Source organism: Agelaius phoeniceus, chromosome 28, assembly GCF_051311805.1.
Source record: "Agelaius phoeniceus isolate bAgePho1 chromosome 28, bAgePho1.hap1, whole genome shotgun sequence".
NCBI classification, from domain to species: Eukaryota; Metazoa; Chordata; class Aves; order Passeriformes; family Icteridae; genus Agelaius; species Agelaius phoeniceus.
In genome coordinates, this window is record NC_135292.1 from 6,870,527 (window position 1) to 6,894,159 (window position 23,633).

At 51.2% G+C, this 23,633-nt stretch overlaps 1 protein-coding gene across 1 annotated transcript in view; it reads right to left on the reverse strand.

Annotated features, from left to right (window-relative positions):
• Positions 1 to 3,092: 3,092 nt before the first annotated feature.
• LOC143696089 (uncharacterized) overlaps positions 3,093 to 23,633 on the reverse strand; it is a 154,952-nt gene continuing 134,411 nt past the window's right edge. Inside the window, exon 3 of the mRNA XM_077191297.1 lies at positions 3,093 to 4,243. Coding sequence (XP_077047412.1) covers positions 3,727 to 4,243 — 517 coding nt within the window. The 3' untranslated portion in view covers positions 3,093 to 3,726. The remainder of the gene's footprint in view (positions 4,244 to 23,633) is intronic.

Consider the following 23,633-nt stretch of genomic DNA (forward strand, 5'->3'; position numbering starts at 1 on the left):
CCAGACCTGTCCAGCAGCCCCCGGGAGGCCAAACCAGCCACACCTGCTCCCTGTGCCCTTGGTTCCATGAGGACCCACAGTGTCCCCATGGTCTCCTTGATTCCAGGAGTCCCTGCAGTGTCACAATGTTCTCCTTTCTTCTGCAGTGTCACAACGGCCCCTTGGCTTCCCTGAGCCCTTGCAATGTCCCCGTGGCCCCTTGGCTCCCTGTGGCCCCGCTGTGTCACAATGGCTCCTTGGTTCCACGGGCCCCACAGCTTCATCCTTGGCCCTTGGTTCCAGAGGGGGCCTGAGTTTCACAATGGTCCCCCTGATTCCGTGAGGCACCAGAGTGTCACAATGGTCTCTTTGCTCCCATGAGGTTCCATAGTGCCACCATGGTGTCCTTGGATCTGCGTTGTCACAAGGGCCCCTTGGTTCCATGAGTTTCTGGACTGTCAGCAATGGTTTCTTTGCTCCAGAGGGGCCTTGATGTGTCACAAGGGCTCCGTGGCTGGGGTTTGTGTCTCACCCACGCTGGAACCCCAGCAGTTGGTAGCCATGTGCATTTCTTTCTATAGAGCTTCTGTCTTCCTGTCTCTCTGTCTTCTCCTTCTAATGCTCTTGATATGGAACATTTTTTGATACCTCAACAACTGAAGTGATTAAACGTTTCTGGGTGCAACAGGCTGAGTTAATGAAGTTACTGCTATGGTGTTTTATGTTGAATTGGATGTTTTAGTAAATCTTTTTCCAAAGTTTCTTGATTTTCTGATCTTTGCCAGGAAAATTTTGTGCCATTTTGTCCTCTTGAGAATATATGGTTGGTGTTTCTCCTGTGCACCAAACTCCAGGAAAGGAACCCTTGGTTACTGTGAGAAACGACTGCAGACTTTGAAAATTTTAAAAGGTTTATTCAACCTTAACAAAATGACAAGAAAAGGACTAAATAAGGAAGAACAGGCCTGGGAGCTCCCCTCGTGGCCGCCTACCACGTGCCTGGCTCGTCCTCAAGATGGACGCTTCACCTTTGATACCCCGGGATTGCTTCAGCCAAACCTGGCCCCTCCCACAGTCTGTCAGTCAACTCTTCTTTGCTGTTTATTGGTGGAGTCTGCTTTCCTGCAGCTTGATTGGAGGGTCAGGTGCTGTCCTGCCACGCCCCCTCCCCTAGGAACAAGTCTTTGTTCTCGCCTTCTTTCCACCTGTCCTGGATGGCTCAGGCTGTCTGATGGTAACAACGGGGGGAAAGGGACTGTGGGGAGAACAGGGGACATCTAAACAACAGACTGCAATAACATAATCACACATCAATAAAGCTTCTCTTAATATTCACACAGTATCCATCCCTTAATTGCGAGAGCCAATCATCTCATTAGCCATCTATAACACAAAGGGACCTAAAATCACCGTTACAAGGTAAAATTACCCAAAGAGGACTAAAATCCACCCATATGGGCCTAAAATCAGCCAAAGGCATCTAAAATCCACTCTAAAACTGCCCAGTTTATCCTAAAATCGCCCAAACAGGCCCAAACCCCACCCAAATGGGCTTAAATCATTCAAAGGGATCTAAAATCCACCCTCAAACCCAACAGATTTGGCCTAAAATCTGCAAAGGGGCCTAAGATCCACCCTAAAAGGCTTGAAATCACTGCAAGGGATCTGAAACCCACCCTAAACCTGTCCAGTTTGGCCTAAAATCACCCAAATGGACCTAAATTCTCCAGGACCAAGACCAAACCCAGCAGCAGAAGTGGCACCAGCCACAAGACTGACACTGGAACTGAGATTGGCAGCGCCACAGGACCGGCACCGGGACTAGGACCGAGACCCAGACCAGAACCTGCACCAGAACTGGCACTGGGTCCAAGACTGGGACCAAGCCTGACACTGGGACCGGCACCAGGAGCGCTTTGGAACTGGGACTGGCACCGGCAGCGCTCCAGGACTGGGATCAGAACCGAGACTGGAACCCGGCACCCGCACCGGGACTGCTCTGGGACCGGGACCAGGACCGAGACCGGGAGCCCTCCAGGACTGAGACCGAGACCGTCACCGGAACCAGCACCGAGAGTGGCAGCACTCTGGGACTGGGACTGAGACTGAGATTGGCACTGGGAGCACTCCAGGACCCAGACCAGCACCAGTAGCAGCACTGGGTCCAGAACTGCTCTGGGACCAAGACTGAGACCAGCACTGAAACCAGCACCAGCACCGGCACCGAGAATGGCACCGCTCCAGGACCGAGACTGGGACTGAGACTGGGACTGGCACCGCTCTGGTACCAAGACTGGGACTGGGACCGGCACCGCTCCAGTATCGAGATCAACACGAGAACCAGAATCAGCCCCAGGAGTGCTCCGGGACTGAGATGGAGACTGAGGCAGGCACCGGAACCAGGATCAGCACCAGGATCACTCTGGGACCAGCACAAGGAGCAGGAACTGGACTGGAAATGGGATTGGAAATGGGATTGGCACTGGGATCCCTCCTGGACCTCTGCATTCGTTCCGGGGAGCTTTGGCTGCGCCCCCGGGCAGGATGGGGAGGGACCCCTGGGCAGGGCGGGACCCCCTCGGTTCACATTGATCCGGTGCAGCCATCCTGGTCCATATGGTCCAGTTTGTATGATCCCAGTCTCGGCTCCTAATCCCCACGGTCCCAGCCTGTGAAATCCCAGTCCACATGATCCCAGTCTGTACAATCCCAAGCCATACAATCCCAGTCTACATGATGCCAGTCCACATGGTCCCAATCGGTGCAGTCCCAGTCTGTGGGATCCCAGTCCATATCATCCCAGTCTGTATGGTCCTGCATGGCACACACTCCAAGGACCTGGAATTCCAGTTCCCAGCCAGGAAAAGATGTTCCTGCCCTTGAAGGCAAAGCTCCTAAGAAGGGGCCGAAAGCCAAGTGGATCCTACAGTGACATTTCACTGCCAGCCTTCAGAACTTCACCCATGGCCATTGTAGCTCCTGCACTGGGAATTAAATCAGGGCAGGGTCTTTGGTGGCAGCTGCCCTGGCTCAAGGGAGACACTGAGAGAGAAACAGAGCAGGCAAAGAGAGGCAGGAGAGAAAGGAGGACACAAACACAATCAGCTGAGAAGGTGGCACTAACTCTGAAAGTTTTATTTGCTATCAAATACATCCCACCCACCCAGCCCCACACAATCCCAATCCCATCACTCCAAATTGGGATTGCACTTCTCCCAATCTCCTTCACACCCCATCTCACTCTGGCAGCTGTGGAATGGAGTGAGTCTGGCATGGGACTGAGTTTTTTAGGGTGGGAACAAGGCATTTTGATGTGGGATTGAGCCTGTATGAATTAAAATTCAGTTGTTTTCAGTGGGATTCAGTTGTTTTGAGGTGACTCTCTTGGCTTTTGGAGTGCAAAGAGATGGAGAACACTGCACAAAATCCCCCCCCCAGACTACACAAATCCTTCAGAATATTCTCTCCAAACCATCAATTTCCCATAAAAAAACTCTGAAATTGTGGGACTTTAGACATCTTTGATCAATTTTTTTCTTTAAACACTGTTTTGGCTATTTTTAAGGGATGAAGATGAATCAGAAAAAAATGCCAAACAAAAGGACAAGCAGGCAGGTGTGTTCCCAACATGTATCACAGGGAATGTGAGTGACCAGGGCTGTGCCCAAAGTGCCTCCTCCAGTGGGGGATGGAGCTGCAGCAGCGCACGAAGCTCTTCCCGCACTCGGGGCACTCGCAGGGCTTCCCTTAGTGGTGCCTCCGTTGGTGTCGGGTCAAGGTAGAGCTCCTGGAGAAGCTCTTCCCACACTGGGGACACTCGTAGGGCCTCTCCCCGGTGTGGATGCGCCGGTGCCTGACGAGGGTGCAGTTGCGCTGGAATCCCTTCCCACAGTCTGGGCAGCGGAATGGCCTCTCCTCTGTGTGACTCCGATAGTGCAGGAGGAGATTGGAGCTGGTCTGAAACCTCTTCCGGCATTTATCACACTCGTAGGGCCTCTCCCCTGTGTGGATGCGCTGGTGCTTGACAACGTCGGAGTTGTACTTGAATCCCTTCCCACAGTCGGGGCATTGGAAGGGCCTCTCCTCTGTGTGACTCTGATAGTGCTGGAGAAGATGGGACCTGGTCTGAAACCTCTTCCCACACTTGGAACACTCATAGGGCCTCTCCCCAGTGTGGGTCCTCTGGTGCTTGATCAGGTTGGAGCTCTGGCTGAAGCTCTCCCCACACTGCCCACACTCGTAGGGCCGTTCCCCAGTGTGGATCCTCTGGTGCCTGATCAGGTGGCAGTTCCACCTGAAGCTCTTCCCACAGTCCACGCACGTGTGGGGCTTCTCCCCATCATGGAGCTGCTCATGGAGCACCAGCTCCGAGCTCTGCCTCCATCTCCGGCCGCCTTCCCGGCCCAGGCTGGCTCTTTCCCCCTCACATCCCCGCCATCTGCGTTTGCAGCCCCTCCTCGTGCGGCATCTCCGGGCCTTTTCCTCCCCGTTGGCTTCCTGCGCCATGGAGCCGCTCAAAACGGCCTCTGCCACCAGGTTCTGCCGCGGGCATTTGTCCTCCCTGCTCTCCATGCTCAGCTCCTGCTCTGGGCGAGGAAGGACAAGGACAGCATGGGATTTGCCTCCGTGCCACAGGCAAGGGCAACGAGATCCCCCCAGGGCTGTGCTGCAGCCGGGGGCCGTGCTGGGCTGGGAGATGGAGCAGCACAGAGGGGAAAGGGGCACTGACTTCCTCCTCACCTGCCTCAGTGTCCCGGGGCATCTTCCTCTTCCTCACAGCCTCACAGGGGTTGGCAATGTGAAATCCTGGTTTGGAGAAAACAAGGGATGAGCACCTGGAGTTTGAAGTTCCCCCCACCCAAGTCCATCTCTACAAGTCACCGGCCATCTGGGCTCCAGAAAACCCTCCCAAACACCAAGATTCAGCCCTGAAAAAGCCTTCCAGGAGTTCCCCATCCCTGGTCCCTCCCCTCTGGTTTTCGGGGGTTCCCCCCTGTCCCAGCTGCTGCGGTCACGCTTGGATTGGGGGTCCCCCTTCTCCTGGGTGCCCGCCCTGCCCAGGCTGCTGGCAGTGCCAGCAATGCCAAAAGCTCCCCCCTCTTGGCTCTCCCCATTTCGGGATGCCGGGGCTGTTTGGGCTCCCGGGCTCCCTTCTCCCCTCATTCTCTGCTCTGGGCTGTAGCGGCTCCAAGGAGTCCCCCCTGCCCCTCTCCAGGCTCTTGAGGCTCCCGCCAATGGCGGCGCTCCCCCCTCTCTGGCCTCCCCACTTTGGCCTCCTGGGGCACACAGGGCTCTGCTCCTCCAGGCTGCCTCTGCCGGCAGCCGCCACCGCCACCCCCCGATGTCCCCCCGAGGGGCCTTTTCCGCTCAGCCTTGGACTTCTTCATTCTCCAAACATCCCCCCAAAAACCCAACCCAGGGACCCCCCGGGATATCCGGGCCGGGCTCCCCCTCCCCACTTACCTGCGCCATGGGGGGGGGCGATGATCCCACAGGTGGGGGCTGCGAATTCAGGCAGGGATTGAGATCGCGTGGCTCCCGCAGCTCAGCCTTGATCCGCCCTTGTCCCTCCTCTTCCTCTTCCTCCCGCTCCTCCTCTGTCCTATCTCCACCTCCCTCTCCTCCTCCCTCCTAACCCCGCCTCCTTCCCTGCTCTTTCTCCTCCCGCTCCTCCTCTTCCATCCCCCCTCCTCCTCCTCCCCTGTCTTATCCCCACCTCCTGCTCCTCTTCCATCCCGCCCCTTCCATTCCTTCTCCTCCTCCTCCCCCCTTACCCCGCCTCCTCCTCCCCCTCCATCCCTGCCCTTCCCTCCCTCCTCCTCCTCCCCCAGCAGCAGCCACACCCTCGGTGCCCCGTTCCCGCAGCCCTCGCAGCCCGCGGCAGCAGCGGCCATGGAGCCGGGCCAGGTCGGCATGGGCAGCGCGGGGCTCTCGGCTGCTCCCAGCCGCTGCGGGCGGGGGGAACCCGGCCCGGGCCAAAGGAGAGGCAAACTGGGCAAACTGGGGGCAGATCACAAAGCTAAGGATACAGCAGAAAATGGAGCTGAAAGAGTTAGTTTAATATTCACTCCAAACGAGGAAAAACTGGAAATTCCAAAGTTTAGGGAAGCCGAGAAAAAAGAATTAAACAAGATAGGAAATGAACAAGATAAATCAGGGAAATAGAAACTTCTACATGGAAGACAATTACTTAATAAAATGTGCTTACTAGGAAAAGATTAGAAGACGTGCATCAGAAACCCCACTGGCGTACTCAAGCTTTGTGTGATCATTTTTTAAGGAATTTTGGGTGCACTGGGATTTTTGGTGTAGCAAAGCAAGTAACTGAAAGATGCTTAATTTGCCAAAGGATAAATAAAAAGGTGATGAGAAAAACAACATTAGGAGGTCATGAGTTAGCTCGTCGACCATTTCAAAATATCCAAGCAGAAGTTTAGATTTGTTAGGTTCTGGATTTATTTGGAAAAAAACCCATTTAATCTAGAAGAAAGAGAATATGCCATATGTTAGACAGGAGATTTTAGGAGAATAAAAATCTTTGAAGTATCAGAAACACCCGAGGAAAAAACCAAGAAAATAAAAAGGGGAAATGAAAGGGAGGGGAACAAGAGGAAAAGTCAGAAAGAGAGTGGGATCCTCTGCAGCTCTTGCCCCCTGCGTTGGCGGCCGAGGCGCCTGTCCCGGGTCCCGGCTCGCTGCCCGCCTCAGCTCCGCCTGCCCCGGTTTCCATCCCAGGTGCGGGCTCACTGCCCAGGGCAGCTCCACCTGCCCCGGCGCTGGCGGTGAATTTGTGTGCCCTGGCCCCACTGCCCGGCCCGCGGCCGCTCTGCCGGCCATGCTGGGCAAGATGGGGTTGCTCTGTCCTGCCGCGTGGGCCGAGGTCACCGCGCCGACCACACCGAGGGCGGGTCCCAGCCATCCCATCCCCGGCTGCCCTGCCCGTGCCAGCTGCGCTGGGCAGCGCCGCTGCTGCTGCCGGGGTCTCCCACCTGCCTTTTCTCTGCCGGGAGCTGCCGGATCAGCCGCCATAAGCCATGTGGGGGCTGCCCACGCTCCGGCTCGGCCGCCACGGGAAGATCCCCCTCTGGCGATTCCGGCAGCAGACCCTGCCCACACTCCCACCGAGCCTCGGCGGGATATCCTCCCCTGACCTCTCCTGCTCTGAGTTACGTCCCCATGGTAACCACAGCTCCTGCTGTTCAGGGAAAATCCCTCTCTCTACAGGAAGCACCTTATCGAAACACTAGGAGCTCAGTTAAAAGGCAGCCCTCTCCAAATTCTTTCTCAAAACACGGGAGAAAGGCTACAGAAGGTAAAAAAGTGAAAGAGTTAGATGAAGGGATTGCTCTATTGCCGTGAAGAGAGGTTCCCATGGCAGGGATGCGCTGCCCCGCCCCGCGGGAGCCACCGGCGCCCCTGCCGGCCGTGCCCGGAACTGCACCCAAGGGGAAAGCGCCGCGGCCGAAAGGCCGGGACCGGCTCCGGGCTCTGTTTGTTGTCACTGCCGGAGCTGTTGATACACACTACTATTATTATATTATTCACACTAGTAAAGAACCGTTATTCCTAATCCCATATCTTTGCCTGAGAGCCCCTTGATTTCACTATCCTAAAAATTAAGAGGGAGGGGGTTTGCATTCTCCATTCCAAGAGAGGCTTTTTCTGCCTTCCCAAGCAGACACCTGTCTTGTAAAGCAAGACAAGCACCCACAGGCACTGAGGGGGGCTGCAGGAAGGGCAGAAGAAGGCCCTGCAGCACTTGGGCACAAAGGCCCAGCAGGTGAATGCAAGAAGGGAACAGCAGAAGGCCAAGCTGAAGGCAAAGGCCAGGGCAGAGCTCCTACAGCCCCTGAGGGATCAGCCCCAGGGCCCAAGGGGGCCCCAGCACCCAGGGCACGGCTCGGCCACAAGCACCCGGCAGAGGCATTGCCCTCCTCGGCAGGGCACAGCCCACCCAAACAGCCCCTGGCAAGGAATCAGGGCTCCGGCTGCAGGGCACAAGGACACTGCAAGCAGAGACAGCAGCACCCTCAGGACCAGCAAGTCCAGCCCGTGATGGACATGGATTGGCAGGGCTGGCACAGCTCCCATCACACCAGGGACCCTCCACACTGGAGCCCTTGAGAACATTCAGGTGGGTCTGCATTGAGAGGAGGCATTTCCTGATGGACACAGGGGCCTCTCAATCTGCTCTGAATCTTAGACCTAAAGGGGAAAATAGTACAGGAATATTTTAATTTTTAAGGGAATGAGTGGGAAAGATGAGCAGGTATGATTTGTTCAACCACTATTAGAAGCTGTGGGGGATAGGTTTGAAATAAATGAATTTCTTTTTCTTCCTCCTGTGATTGTAATTAACTAGGAAGGAGTTTGAGAGCTGGATTTTAATACTGTAAAAAGGGATACAGAGGCTAGTTCTGTTGTACCTCTGTGTCAAAAGTCTGACAAGGCCTATGCTGAAGTGAACCCAGAAGTGTGGGCAGCCCCAGGGAAATACAGAAAATTAGATATGGAGCCTCTACAAATTAAAGCAACCAGGACAAGCACTAGCCTGTTCCAAGAGAGGGAAGGAAGGGCTCACAGCCTGGTATTGAGTCCCTGTTAAAGGCAGGGCTTTTGGAGCCAAGGATGTCTCCCTACAACACTCCTATCTTGCCAGTCAACAAACTGGATGGATGGACACAAGGAGGAAACACAGAATTTTCAAGTGTTAAAATTAAGATTAACTGAGGCGAGTGGCCTGGGCCTTCCAGACAGGGAAAAAGAATTTGAATTATAGGTGGACGTTAAACAGGGTCTTGCCAAAGGAATTCTTGTGCTAAAATGTTTAACCCAGTGGCCAGAGAGCAGCCTCATTGTCTGCAGAATTGTGCAGCCACAGCTTCCGTGGGAGCAGAGGCTGAAAACTGATGACAACAGGAGGATCTCCTAGAGTTCAAGTCTGGCATCAAGTTAAAGCTTTGACAACCAAAAGAGCCTCTCAATGGATGAGCAGGGCTCGGTGATTACAGTATGAAACTTGTTCAGTGGCACAGGAGGATTCAGAACTGAGGACAGGGCAAGGGTTTAACCCAGCCTCCTGTTTGAACAGCCTGGAGAGGGGCTGGCAAGGAACCCAGGACTGCACTCAAGGGACAGAGCTCCCGAGCCAGGCTGGGAGAGATTGATGGGACATTCCCTGGCCTGAGGGAGACAATGTCTTTGTGGATGGCTCTGCAAGGGCAGCAGGAGGGAAAAGAGCTACAAGACAGGCTGTTATTAAGGAAGGGGAATCAGACAAAGCGCAGGTCACCGGCCCATGCTCAGCTCAACCCAAGGAGCTGTGGGTGCTTGTAAGAGCCTGGCACTGAAATGCCCTGAGCAGGAAGGCTTCAAAATCTTCTGCTGACACCATGGCACCTAACAGGGGGGCAAAAGCAATTCTGACTGCTTCAGCAATCACTGGATCACTTATTAACCTATTGCTAAAACAAATAATTCAAAGATAATGGATTGTGGAAGCAATAGATTCAGATGGGGAACTCATTTTACAGGAAAGACCCTTCAGGGGATTATGGCAGCTTTAGGAATACAATGGGACCTCCATAACCCCTGGCAAGCCCAGAGCTCGGGTTGGGTAGAAAGAAAGAATGGGGAAATAAAGAAACACCTTTGGAAGCCGGAGATAGAAACCAAGATGCCATGGGTACAGCTTTTGCCATTGGCCTTGGCAAGAAAAAGAGCCAGACCCAAGGCAGATATTCAATTATCTCCCTTGGAATTCATGTCTGGAATTCCTTACCTGGGCAATTCTCCACCTAGTGCAGGGTGGAAATAAGGGATGTAAATGTAAGGCAGGCTGTAGCCAGGATCCTGTCTCCTGTGGAATCTCTCCCCCAGGAAGCTGGGCTGGCACAGAGCCTGCCCTGGGACTTTGCTGTTGCCAACACCCAGCCAGGCCATCGGCTCCTGCCTAAGGAGCGCAAAGCAGCACCACTGGTGGCCAAGGGGCCCACGCCAAGTGTCCCTGAGGCCAGAAACAGCCGCCAGCACAGCTGAGCACGGGGGGACCCCTCAGCCTGGCCTCAGGGGCTCTGAAGCCCCGGAGATTTGCACTTCCCGCCTGCAGCAGGACCATGGGAGCCGCCCCTGAGCCTGCCCTGAAGGCAACGCAGCAGCAGCCAGGGCTCCACAGCGGGCCAAGCCCCTGGGCCTGCCCACAGATCCTCTGCTCAAACCCTCGGGAATCCTGGCCACCCTCCCCTGGCACCTCCAGCCACTGCGGCCAAGCCTCGCTGCCGCTGCTGCAGCTCCAGCGCTGGCTGGGCCTGCACTGCCACAGCTGCTGGGGAGCACCGCGGCACAATTCCACCCTGGGGCTCACTCACACCCGCACTCTGGGCTGCCTGCGACTGCACTGCTGCAAAATGTACCCATCCTGCTTCTTTTAAATCTTATTTCTCTGCTCAGAAAGGTTTCTCTACTCAAAGGTTTGCCTTTGGGAAAGAAATTTTAAAGGTTTTATTTAAAGGGTTCCCAGTCTGTTCGGATGTTAAACTCATCTCCACCTCTCAATGGAGATGAGTTTAACATCCGACCAGACTGGGAATAGCCCAAAAGACACCCACAGAGATAAGGACCAGCAACAAAACATCAACGCCCCGCAGCAAACAGCAACCAACAGCTACCCCAGACACTGCCCCGGCACAGCTGGAGACACCTGGTCTGGAAAAGGCTGAGAAGGAAATCCAGGAGTGTGGACCGAATTCACAGCAGAGGGGAAGAAATCCGAGTCTAATAGGAAACCAAACACTGAAAACTTACACGACTTGGAAGCAATGAACATTAAAGCAGTGGATTTAGATTGGTTCAGACTACGTAAAGTTTAGGAAAAATCGAGTAAAACTGACATGTCATGGAATGATGTTTTCTGCACAGCCGGGCTATGTGTGGATGAAAGTATTTCTGTTGCACATCCTGGCCAGAACCAAGTAATGCCTTGACTCTCTCACACGAAAGAGATTCTTGGAGAGTTTTTGTTTTCCCTACAGTTTCAGTGATAAGATTACAACATGAGAAACATTTTTTATAATAATCCTACTTTATATTGTCAGGTAGGTTTGGGACAGAAGGGTGAGAATCAATTTTTGGTCTGGGTTTTTCCATGTTCGCCTTTATGTTGCATTTTGCAAAATTGAAGAGCTTTAACCGTGATACTTTTAACTCTTAAATAGTTAATACTTTTTTTAAAAAAAGCAGGGTGAAGCTGCAAAGGGAAACAGCAAATGGAGAATGTTGGGAAAACTTTACTATAAATAAATGGGGGGGAATTGAGATGAGGGACTACATTTTGTTCGTCATGAAAAAGAGACCAGTGTGTTACAAGAGTTGTCTGCTGACTATTTCTGTACTACTTCATGAGATATGAGCTACAAGGATACCAGGGAAGGGGTTGCAGGAGCCCACACATAGTCCCACCCAGCAAATGGTACAAACAGATAACTCACAGAAATAACGACCAGGGAAAGGCTGGGGAGAGGGCAGGGGCAGATAAACAGCCAGCAGGGAAACCTTTCCCGCTGACAAATGGTACAAGCAGATAACTCACAGAGATAATGACCAGGGAAAAGCTGGGGAAGGGGCAGGGGCAGATAAACAGTCTGCAAGGCAGGATATTTGCTTGCTTGATAGGGCACATATTGCGTTAATCATAAGATTTTGGTAATTTTCCACAGAGAAGTCACCAAATAAGGACATAGGGTGAAGAAGACGCGGCTGAGGAAGACTCCGCAGCCTTTATCACCGACCACCAGGAGACAGAAGGATGACCCCCTAGCAACAACCAGCGCAGGCGCAGAGAACTCCGAGATAACATGGACTCCTGAAGGATGGAGAGGATAAAAGGACTGAATCAGAAACTAGTTGGTGCGGCAGTAGGTGGAGCGGAGACTCCCCTGTCGCCCAGCGCTGAGCCTTTGCTTACGTAGTATAACTGCTTCAATAATTAATAAATTCTTTGATTGGAAATTACTCGTTTTGAGTCAATTTTATAACAGTTTGGTGCCGTGACTCGGATGAGAGTTTGGATCGGGTAAGATCTACCCAGAGTGGGGGGCGCCTCATCCAGTGCTTTCCGGGTGGCCCCTCTGGGAGAACCTCCGCCACCCTCACCGATGACCCTAAAATATATACTAGTAAGCAAACGGGACAAGTTATACCGGTGACCCCCTTAATAATCTGTGCACGGAGTCCGGACGAAGACGCAGGACGCGTAAGTATAAAAGGGAATCCGTTCGGGCGGGGTTGGGATCCCGGAGTGTGGCGGTGGACAAGTGTGAATGAGAGGAGGGCCGGCAGCCGGACTCTCCAAGTGAGTGCGGACCCTTGAGTAGTGCGGTTCCCGTAGACCCGCGAGGGCTCGGGCCATGAAAAAGGGGAAGTGAAAGGAATTTGAGAGTGAAAGAAGGCACTCCGGACGAATGGGGCAGGGGAAAAGCAAGACCCCAACCCAAGTCAAACTCCCCCCCATTCCAAGGGACAGTCCCCTAGGATTCATGCTTAGTAATTGGAAGCATTACCCGGGGACCGAGACTAAGGATAGGGCCAGAATGATACATTATTGCATGGAAGTATGGGGTGGGAAAGAGATTTCCAAAAAAGTTTTTTGGCCCGTGTTTGGATCATCTGAAGGCTGGGTTCGACAGGACTTGAACCTATGGGTAAATTCTAAAGAGCCCTTCTTGTAAGAGGAGAGTGATTATGCCAAAATATGGGTAGCAAGACCCAAAGTGTATGTTTTCCAATTAAGAGAAGGGAAAGGGGATCCGGACAAAAAGGGGAAGAGGGACAATCATTTGGGCGACTTAATTATAGCACCGCCCCCATATGTCCCACCGCCAGCACCCAATGCCCCACCACCTCCACAACCACCTGCACCGAACAATGATGAAGAGGGTAACCAAGGGGAGGTTAACCAAACCGGTTACCAAGGCCCGATTACAAGGAGCCGCAGTAGGGTTGAGACGGGGCTATTCCCTCTACGGGAGATGCCCATGGGTGGACCACAGGCGGGTATAGGATTTATTACTGTCCCCTTGAGTTCGGCAGATGTACGAGACTTTAAGAAGGACATGGGACATTTATTAGAGGACCCTTTTGGGGTAGCCGAGAGGGTCGACCAGTTCTTAGGACCAAACATCTATACCTGGGAAGAAATGCAGTCCATTTTGGGCATTCTGTTCTCTACTGAAGAACGGAATATGATAAGAAGGGAAGGAATGTGTATTTGGGACACGCAGCATGTCCAAGGCCCGGCTGCGGATGCTAAATGGCCCCTACAGAACCCCCATTGGGACCACCAAAATGCGGCACATAGAACACATATGCAGGATTTAAGGACCATAATTATTCAGGGGATTAGGGACTCAGTCCCGAGGGGGCAAAATATAGATCGGGCATTCAACGATAGGCAAAAGAAGGACGAGTCGCCTACGGAATGGCTCGAGAGATTACGGCGGAACTTACGATTGTACTCCGGAATGGACCCCGATAGCCAAACTTTACAGTCAATGCTGAAAGTCCATTTCGTTTTAAAATCGTGGGACAACATAAAGAAGAAAATCCAGAAATTAGAGGACTGGCAGGACAGGGGGCTGGATGAACTGCTTAGGGAGGCACAGAAAGTATATGTCCGTAGGGACGACGAAAGAGACCGCAGACAAGTAAGGTTGATGGTCGCAGCAACAGGTGGGGGGAGGTACCAAAGAGAAGGGCGAAAGGGAGGTTCGAGTGAACAAAAAGAGAAAAGTATAGGGGAGTCAGAAGGGGTGAAGGTGTGTTTTTATTGCGGAAAAAAAGGGCATTTTAAGCGAGAATGTAGAGTCCGAATCAGAGACGAGAAGCAGTTCCAAATGGACTAGGGGGGTCAGGGGCTCTATTTGGTGGGGACCCGGAAAAATCATAAAGAGCCCTTGATAAAACTTAAAGTGGGTCCCCACAACCAAGAAATGGAATTCTTGGTAGATACGGGGGCAGAAAGATCCACGGTACAGAACCTACCAAAAGGATGTACCATCTCTAAAGAAACTGCCACTGTCATAGGGGCAAAAGGGGAACCTTTTGAAGTACAAATCATAAAAAATGTGACTATAGAATCAGGATCCAAAATAGGGATGGGAAATCTATTATTGGTACCCGAGTCAGATTATAATCTGCTCGGGCGAGACATGATTATAGAATTAGGGATTAGTATAGGTGTAGATAATAAGGAATTAAAAATTAAATTATGCCCTTTAAGGGTAGAAGATGAAAAGCAAATTAACCCCGAAGTCTGGTACACGCCTGAGAGCGTGGGACAGCTAAAAATCACTCCATTTTCGGTAACTATCAAAAATCCGGATGTCCCCGTCCGAATTAAGCAATACCCATTATCCCCAGAAGGGAGACGAGGATTAAAACCAGAAATAGAAAGGTTGTTGAATAATGGATTGTTAGAACCCTGTATGTCTCCGTTCAATACTCCCATCCTACCAGTTAAAAAGCCAAACGGCACCTATCGATTGGTGCATGATTTAAGGGAAATAAACAAGCGAATGTAGCCCGGTTCCCGGTGGTGGCAAATCCTTATACCCTCTTGACTAAACTGGGGCCTGAGGATTTATGGTACAGTGTTATAGATCTCAAAGATGCCTTTTGGGCATGCCCTTTGGCTAAAGAAAGCCGGGATTATTTTGCATTTGAATGGGAAGACCCCATACGGGAAGGAGACAACAATTAAGATGGACAGTACTCCCTCAAGGATTCACTGAGTCCCCTAATCTCTTCGGGCAGGCTTTAGAGCAAATTTTACAGGATTACCAAGTGGGGCCAGGGGTTACATTAATCCAATACGTAGATGATCTACTCCTGGCGGGGCAGCAGGAAGAGAATGTACGGAAAGAAAGTATTAAGTTATTGAACTTTTTAGGATTAAAGGGATTGAAAGTCTCCAAGGCAAAACTACAATTTGTCGAAGAAGAAGTAAAATGCCTAGGCCATTATCTAAAGAAAGGAGAGAAGAGAATAGACCCCGAACGAATACAGGCGATTTTAGCATTACCAATTCCAAGAAATAAGAGACAAATCAGGCAAATACTTGGACTAACTGGTTATTGTCGACAATGGATTGAAAACTACAGTAGTAAGGCGACTTTCTTGTATCAGAAACTTACTCAAGAGGGACTCCTAAAATGGGATCAGGAGGACACCGAAAGGCTGCAAGAGCTTAAAGAGAGCCTAATCCATGCCCCGGTATTAAGTTTACCTAATACTAATAGACCCTTCTTTTTGTTCATAAACGTAGACAAGGGGGTCGCATATGGGGTCCTTACTCAAGAATGGGCAGAGAAAAGGAAACCGGTGGCTTATCTATCAAAGATCTTGGACCCAGTAAGCAGAGGATGGCCTACGTGCTTACAAGCAATTGTAGGATGTGCTCTTTTGGTAGAAGAAGCCCGGAAAATTACATTTAATAGCAGCCTGAAAGTGCTGTCCCCCCATAACATACGGGGAGTCTTACAGCAAAAGGCTGAAAAATGGATCTCAGACGCAAGGCTTCTAAAATATGAAGGAATACTAATTGAGGCTCCAAATTTAACTCTAGAAACTACTAATATCCAAAATCCAGCTTCCTTCTTATATGGAGGACCAGAAGAAGCACTAACACATGATTGTATAGTGACTATAGAAGAACAGACAAAAATCAGACCAGATTTGGAAGAAGAAGAATTGGAAAAAGGAGGAAGACTGTTTGTGGATGGATCCTCCAGAGTAGTTGAGGGAGGGAGAAAATCAGGATATGCTATCATAAGGGGACCCAACCTGGAAGTGATAGAATCGGGACCCCTTAGTGGATCCTGGTCCGCCCAAGCATGTGAACTATATGCTGTACTACGAGCCCTGGAATGGTTAACAGGAAAAGATGGGACTATTTTTACGGACTCGAAATATAGCTATGGGGTAGTCCATACATTTGGCAAAATATGGGAGGAAAGAGGACTAATAAATTCACAAGGGAAAGATTTAGTTCACTGTAAATTAATATTAGACGTGCTCAGTGCCCTACGAAAACCCCGAAAAATAGCTATAGTTCACCTGAAAGGTCACCAAAAAGGACTGGATTTGAGAAGTAGGGGAAATAATGCAGCTGACCAGGAGGCTAAACGGGCTGCCCTGAGACTTCTCACTTTGCAGGAAAACATAAAACACTCCCAAATGCCAGAACCTGACCCCGACATCAAGTTTAATAAAGAGGAAGAGAATAAAATACAAAAACTAGGAGCTAAAAGGGATGCACAAGGAGCATGGAAATTAGCAGATGGCAGAGAAATAATACCCAGAGCATTGGCACATAGATTACTGACTAAGATACATCAAAAAACACATTGGGGATCACAGGGACTGGTAGATTATTTTGCTGCAAAATATGTGAGTGTGGGAATCTGGGACATTGCCAAACAAGTAACCAGAGGATGCCTAATTTGCTTACAAGTAAATAGAAAAAATTTGAGAAAATTACCGGAGGGAGGCCGACCGCTAGTGAAAAGGCCTTTCTCCCACATCCAGATAGATTTCACCGAGCTCCCCAAAGTAGGGAGAACCAAATATTTATTGGTCTTGGTGGACCACCTAACACATTTTGTGGAAGCCTTCCCAACCGTAAGAGAAACAGCCAAAGTAGTTACGAAAATATTGATGGAAGAGATAATCCCGTGATATGGGGTCCCAGAAGTCATTGACTCAGATAGAGGGCCGCATTTTATTTCCCAAGTTACCCAAAACTTAGCAACAGCTCTGGGCATACGGTGGGAACAACATGCCCCCTGGCATCCCCAGAGCTCTGGACGAGTTGAACGAATGAATGGGGAAATAAAAAAGCAATTGACCAAACTGGTAGCAGAAACCAATTTGACCTGGGTTAAATGTATTCCTCTAGCGTTGCTAAATATAAGAACAAGACCTAGAGCTGATTTAGGGGTATCACCCTTTGAAATGATGTATGGGATGCCGTATAACCTAGAAAATCCTAACGAACATCCTGTCATTAATGACACATGTACGCAAAAATATTTGGTGAAATTGACAAAGTACAGAAAGGCATTATGGGAAAAAGGTATGTTAGCACAACGGCCTCCTTTAGATTTTATCTTACACCAGGTACAGCCAGGAGATTGGGTGCTCGTGAAAAGCTGGAAAGAAAACCCCTTGACTCCAAGGTGGGAAGGACCGTTCCAAGTACTCCTCACCACAGAAGCAGCCATACGAACCGCTGAAAAAGGATGGACTCATGCTAGTCGCATAAAAGGACCGGTAAAACCCCCTCACAGCTGGGAGGTTTGCAGTCTCCCGGGAGAAACCAAATTAAAGCTGAAACGAACTGATAAATGATTTGGATAATAATCTGGGTTGGAGATAACCATTATCTCCAAACCCACCTAATAGGGAATCGGGAGGCTCTTGGATATTGCAAACTCTTAGAGGACGAGTTGAGAAAGCCCTACTTTAAGTCCCCGAGATTAGAACATAAAGGGCACCCATGGTGGAAGGGGGAAAAAGCACAAAACAAAGATATAAGGTTAAAGTGTAACTGGTTAGATTGTGACTGTCACCCCCTTGTATGCTTTTCCTGTAAATTGTGTCACGAACCTTGGTGGTCTCATTGTCGGAGTGGTAGAACACCTAGGGGAATTTGCACGCCGTGCTATGAGAAAGAGAGGAGACTAACTTCTATCATTCTTAGTAGCAGAGTTGCTACGGGGGAGGTAAAGCTTGGATCTGACGAGTGGTGGGAAACCTTTTCCAAAGGCGTAAATCCTGATCGGTTCTGCTACCACCCTAACGAACCGATCCCCTTTCTCCTGGACATCCTGGAAGTGGTGTTTCAGAAGAAAGCCCCCAATTTGCGGCGTGACCTCTCATTAATAAAAGCTGATAACTGGGCCGCCAGTGCTAAAAAGTGGAAACGGGAGGTTTATCTGGCTCCTGAAGAATACCCCTGCTGCCGAGAAGATGGCAAACCCCGAGGCTCGCAGCAACCGAGTCGTCGGGCGAGGCAGAGAGGTAATAACCAGTGGAGTCCGTTGGAAGCCTCGACCCCCATATGGGATGTCCAGGAAATGTTGGCCGTCCTGCCCCAGGATTGGTAACCCACCACTGGGGAAACCAAAGGTAAAATTCAACCTGAGCTCCGACAATGACAGCCCCAAATTACAAGCCTTAATTCTTTTCTGGTGCATTGTAACAAGTTCAGGGGCAGAAGGGTATTCACATCAACCCTTCAAATGGTCACTGATTAGATGGGAAGACCAGTATGTTATCCAGACCAAAATCACATCTGGCGCACCCAGCTTTTTATGTACTTTGTGTGATTTAATACCTGTAAATCCATGTTTAAATCAGTTTGGATATTATTTTTGTCCAAGCTCAAACCCGGGAAAAGGGTATTGTAACTATCCAGGACACTTTTACTGTGCTTATTGGGACTGTGTATCAGTAAGCTCCTTTGGGGGGAACGAGGACGGGTTTATCAGAACTGGATGGGGTCCATACGGGTGTACACAGCCCACTTCTACATATACCCAGAAAGAAGGAGGGTTAGATGGAACATGCAATATGATTTACATTAATGTGACAAAACCACATGACCAAGTCTGGTTATTAGGGAAAATGTGGGGAGCCCGATTATGGGAACCAGGGACAGACAGAGGGGGGCACTTTATAATCCAAAAGACAACCGTGCCACACGACCCTGAACCAATTGGACCAAACCAGGCGATAGCTGGAGAACAAACGCTAGGAGAAAATAATGGAAATGAATCAGAAACAGCCCCAACCACTAGTCTTCCAGAAATGTATAAGCAAAACTTTACTAATTCGACCCGAGGACCTGAAAACCCGGGAGAAGGGGACTTGTGGAAAATATTACAGGCCACTTTCCTAGTCCTGAATGAGACCCATCCAAATCTAACTAAGGAATGTTGGCTGTGTTACACCGTAAACCCCCTGTTCTATGAAGCCATAGGGGTAACGGCAAAAAGCAGACGAGTAAACGGGACCAACCCAGCTAGGTGCCTATGGAAAAAAGAAGGAGAAGAATTGAGAGGGATAACCTTGGCAAGGGTAACGGGGAGAGGAAGATGTATAGGACGAGTACCAGTGGAAAAACGACATCTATGTCAGGTTATGGGGAATTTGAGTGACCCTAAGAAACCTGCCAGCTGGATACTGCCAGCAGCAAATACTAAATGGGTCTGTAACACTCTCGGAGTCACCCCATGTATAAATATAGACCGATTTGATGAATCCAGTGACTTTTGTATTCAAGTATTGATAGTACCCAGAGTCCTTTACCACCCCGTAGAGTACGTTTATGAACAATATCAAAATATAGGACCCCACATAGTGAAACGGGAAATATTCACAACCTTCACTGTAGCAATGTTACTAGGAATAGGTGCAGCCGGGACAGGAACAGGAATAGCCTCACTCATACAGCAACAGCAAGGATTCCAAGAACTAAGAGCCTCTGTAGATGAAGACCTCAGGAGAATCGAAACCTCCATCAAAGACCTCACAGAATCATTAGATTCCCTAGCAGAGGTAGCCTTACAAAATCGAAGGGGGTTAAATCTATTATTCCTGCAACAAGGAGGACTATGTGCTGCTTTAAGAGAAGAATGCTGCACATATGTAAACAAGAGCGGAATTATACGGGACTCAATGGCAAAACTAAGGGAGGGGCTAGAAAGAAGACAAAGAGAAAGGGAAAAACACCAAAGCTGCTATGAATCTTGGTTTAACTATTCTCCTTGGCTTACAACTTTATTATCAACGATAGCGGGTCCACTACTTCTCTTACTATTGGGACTCACGTTTGGCCCTTGTATTTTTAATAAATTGATTAGCATTGTAAAAGGCAGATTAGAAGCTGCTCACCTTATGCTCATACGAGCAAAATACGAAACCTTGAAGATGGATGATCCAGAAGAATCTCTAGAGCTCAGCAAAAGAGAATTAGAGCGTTTTGATGAACAAAATTGAGTATCAAAACAAAGGGGGGATTGAGATGAAGGACTACATTTTGTTCATCACGAAAAAGAGACCAGTGTGTTACAAGAGTTGTCTGCTGACTATTTCTGTACTACTTCATGAGATAGGAGTTACAAGGATACCAGGGAAGGAGTTGCAGGAGCCCACACATAGTCCCACCCAGCAAATGGTACAAACAGATAACTCACAGAAATAACGACCAGGGAAAGGCTGGGGAAAGGGCAGGGGCAGATAAACACCCAGCAGGGAAACCTTTCCCGCTGACAAATGGTACAAGCAGATAACTCACAGAGATAACGACCAGGGAAAAGCTGGGGAAGGGGCAGGGGCAGATAAACAGTCTGCAAGGCAGGATATTTGCTTGCTTAAGCTTGATAGGGCACAGTTTGCAAGGCAGGACATTTGCTTGCTTAAGCTTGATAGGGCACATATTGCGTTAATCATAAGATTTTGGTAATTTTCCACGGAGAAGTCACCAAATAAGGACATAGGGTGAAGAAGACGCGGCTGAGGAAGACTCCGCAGCCTTTATCACCGACCACCAGGAGACAGAAGGATGACCCCCTAGCAACAACCAGCACAGGCGCAGAGAACTCCAAGATAACATGGACTCCTGAAGGATAGAGAGGATCAAAGGACTGAATCAGAAACTAGTTGGTGCGGCAGTTGGTGGAGCTGAGACTCCCCTGTCGCCCAGCGCTGAGCCTTTGCTTACGTAGTATAGCCGCTTCAATAATTAATAAATTCTTTGATTGGAAATTGCTCGTCTTGAGTCAATTTTATAACAGGCAGCCCCCACATGGCTTATGGCGGCTGATCCGGCAGCTCCCGGCAGAGAAAAGGCAGGTGGGAGACCCCGGCAGCAGCAGCGGCGCTGCCCAGCGCAGCTGGCACGGGCAGGGCAGCCGGGGATGGGATGGCTGGGACCCGCCCTCGGTGCGGTCGGCGCGGTGACCTCGGCCCACGCGGCAGGACAGAGCAACCCCATCTTGCCCAGCATGGCCGGCAGAGCGGCCGCGGGCCGGGCAGTGGGGCCAGGGCACACAAATTCACCGCCAGCGCCGGGGCAGGTGGAGCTGCCCTGGGCAGTGAGCCCGCACCTGGGATGGAAACCGGGGCAGGCGGAGCTGAGGCGGGCAGCGAGCCGGGACCCGGGACAGGCGCCTCGGCCGCCAACGCAGGGGGCAAGAGCTGCAGAGGATCCCACTCTCTTTCTGACTTTTCCTCTTGTTCCCCTCCCTTTCATTTCCCCTTTTTATTTTCTTGGTTTTTTCCTCGGGTGTTTCTGATACTTCAAAGATTTTTATTCTCCTAAAATCTCCTGTCTAACATATGGCATATTCTCTTTCTTCTAGATTAAATGGGTTTTTTTCCAAATAAATCCAGAAGCTAACAAATCCAATGCTTGGATATTTTGAAATGGTCGACGAGCTAACTCATGACCTCCTAATGTTGTTTTTCTCATCACCTTTTTTATTTATCCTTTGGCAAATTAAGCATCTTTCAGTGACTTGCTTTGCTACACCAAAAATCCCAGTGCACCCAAAATTCCTTAAAAAATGATCACACAAAGCTTGAGTACGCCAGTGGGGTTTCTGATGCACGTCTTCTAATCTTTTCCTAGTAAGCACATTTTATTAAGTAATTGTCTTCCATGTAGAAGTTTCTATTACTCTGATTTATCTTGTTCATTTCCTATCTTGTTTAATTCTTTTTTCTCGGCTTCCCTAAACTTTGGAATTTGCAGTTCTTCCTCGTTTGGAGTGAATATTAACATAACTCTTTCAGCTCCATTTTCTGCTGCATCCTTAGCTTTGTGATCTGCCCCCAGTTTGCCCAGTTTGCCTCTCCTTTGGCCCGGGCCGGGTTCCCCCCGCCCGCAGCGGCTGGGAGCAGCCGAGAGCCCCGCGCTGCCCATGCCGACCTGGCCCGGCTCCATGGCCGCTGCTGCTGTGGGCTGCGAGGGCTGCGGGAACGGGGCACCGAGGGTGTGGCTGCTGCTGGGGGAGGAGGAGGAGGGAGGGAAGGGCAGGGATGGAGGGGGAGGAGGAGGCGGGGTTAGGGGGGAGGAGGAGGAGAAGGAATGGAAGGGGCGGGATGGAAGAGGAGCAGGAGGTGGGGATAAGACAGGGGAGGAGGAGGAGGGGGGATGGAAGAGGAGGAGCGGGAGGAGAAAGAGTAGGGAAGGAGGCGGGGTTAGGGGGGAGGAGGAGAGGGAGGTGGAGATAGGACAGAGGAGGAGGGGGAAGAAGAGGAAGAGGAGGGACAAAGGTGGATCAAGTCTGAGCTGCGGGAGCCACGCGGTCTCGAGCCCTGCCTGAATTCACAGCCCCCACCTGTGGGATCATCGCCCCCCCCATGGCTCAGGTGAGCGGGGAGGGGGAGCCCGGCCCGGATATCCCGGGGGGTCCCTGGGTTGGGTTTTTGGGGGGATGTTTGGAGAATGAAGAAGTCCAAGGCTGAGCGGGAAAAGGCCCCTCGGGGGGACATCGGGGGGTGGCGGTGGCGGCTGCAGGCAGAGGCAGCCTGGAGGAGCAGAGCCCTGTGTGCCCCAGGAGGCCAAAGTGGGGAGGCCAGAGAGGGGGGAGCGCCGCCATTGGCGGGAGCCTCAAGAGCCTGGAGAGGGGCAGGGGGGACTCCTTGGAGCCGCTGCAGCGCAGAGCAGAGAATGAGGGGAGAAGGGAGCCCGGGAGCCCAAAGAGCCCCGGCATCCCGAAATGGGGAGAGCCAAGAGCGGGCAGTGCGTCCCCAGAGACGGCCTGGGGGGATCTCGTTGCCCTTGCCTGTGGCACGGAGGCAAATCCCATGCTGTCCTTGTCCTTCCTCGCCCAGAGCAGGAGCTGAGCATGGAGAGCAGGGAGGACAAATGCCCGCGGCAGAACCTGGTGGCAGAGGCCGTTTTGAGTGGCTCCACGGCGCAGGAAGCCAACGGGGAGGAAAAGGCCCGGAGATGCCGCACGAGGAGGGGCTGCAAACACAGATGGCGGGGATGTGAGGGGGAAAGAGGCAGCCTGGGCCGGGAAGGCGGCCGGAGATGGAGCCAGAGCTCGGAGCTGGTGCTCCATGAGCAGCTCCATGATGGGGAGAAGCCCCACACGTGCGTGGAGTGTGGGAAGAGCTTCAGGTGGAACTCCGCGCTGATCAGGCACCAGAGGATCCACACTGGGGAACGGCCCTACGAGTGTGGGGAGTGTGGGAAGAGGTTTCAGACCAGCTCCCATCTCCTCCAGCACTATCGGATTCACACAGAGGAGAGGCCCTTCCAATGCCCCAGCTGTGGGAAGGGACTCAAGCACAACTCCCACCTCATCATGCACCAGCTCATCCACACTGGGGAGAGGCCCTACAAATGTCCCCAGTGTGGGAAGAGCTTCTCTTGCAGCTCTAACTTGATCCGACACCAACGGAGGCACCGGTAAGGGAAGCCCTGCCAGTGCCCCGAGTGCGGGAAGAGCTTCGTGCGCTGCTGCAGCTCCATCCCCCCCTGGAGGAGGCACTTTGGGCACAGCCCTGGTGAGCCACAGTCCCTGTGGTCCATGTTAGGAACACACGTGTCTTGTTTTCCTTTTTTTTTCACCATAATGTTTCTC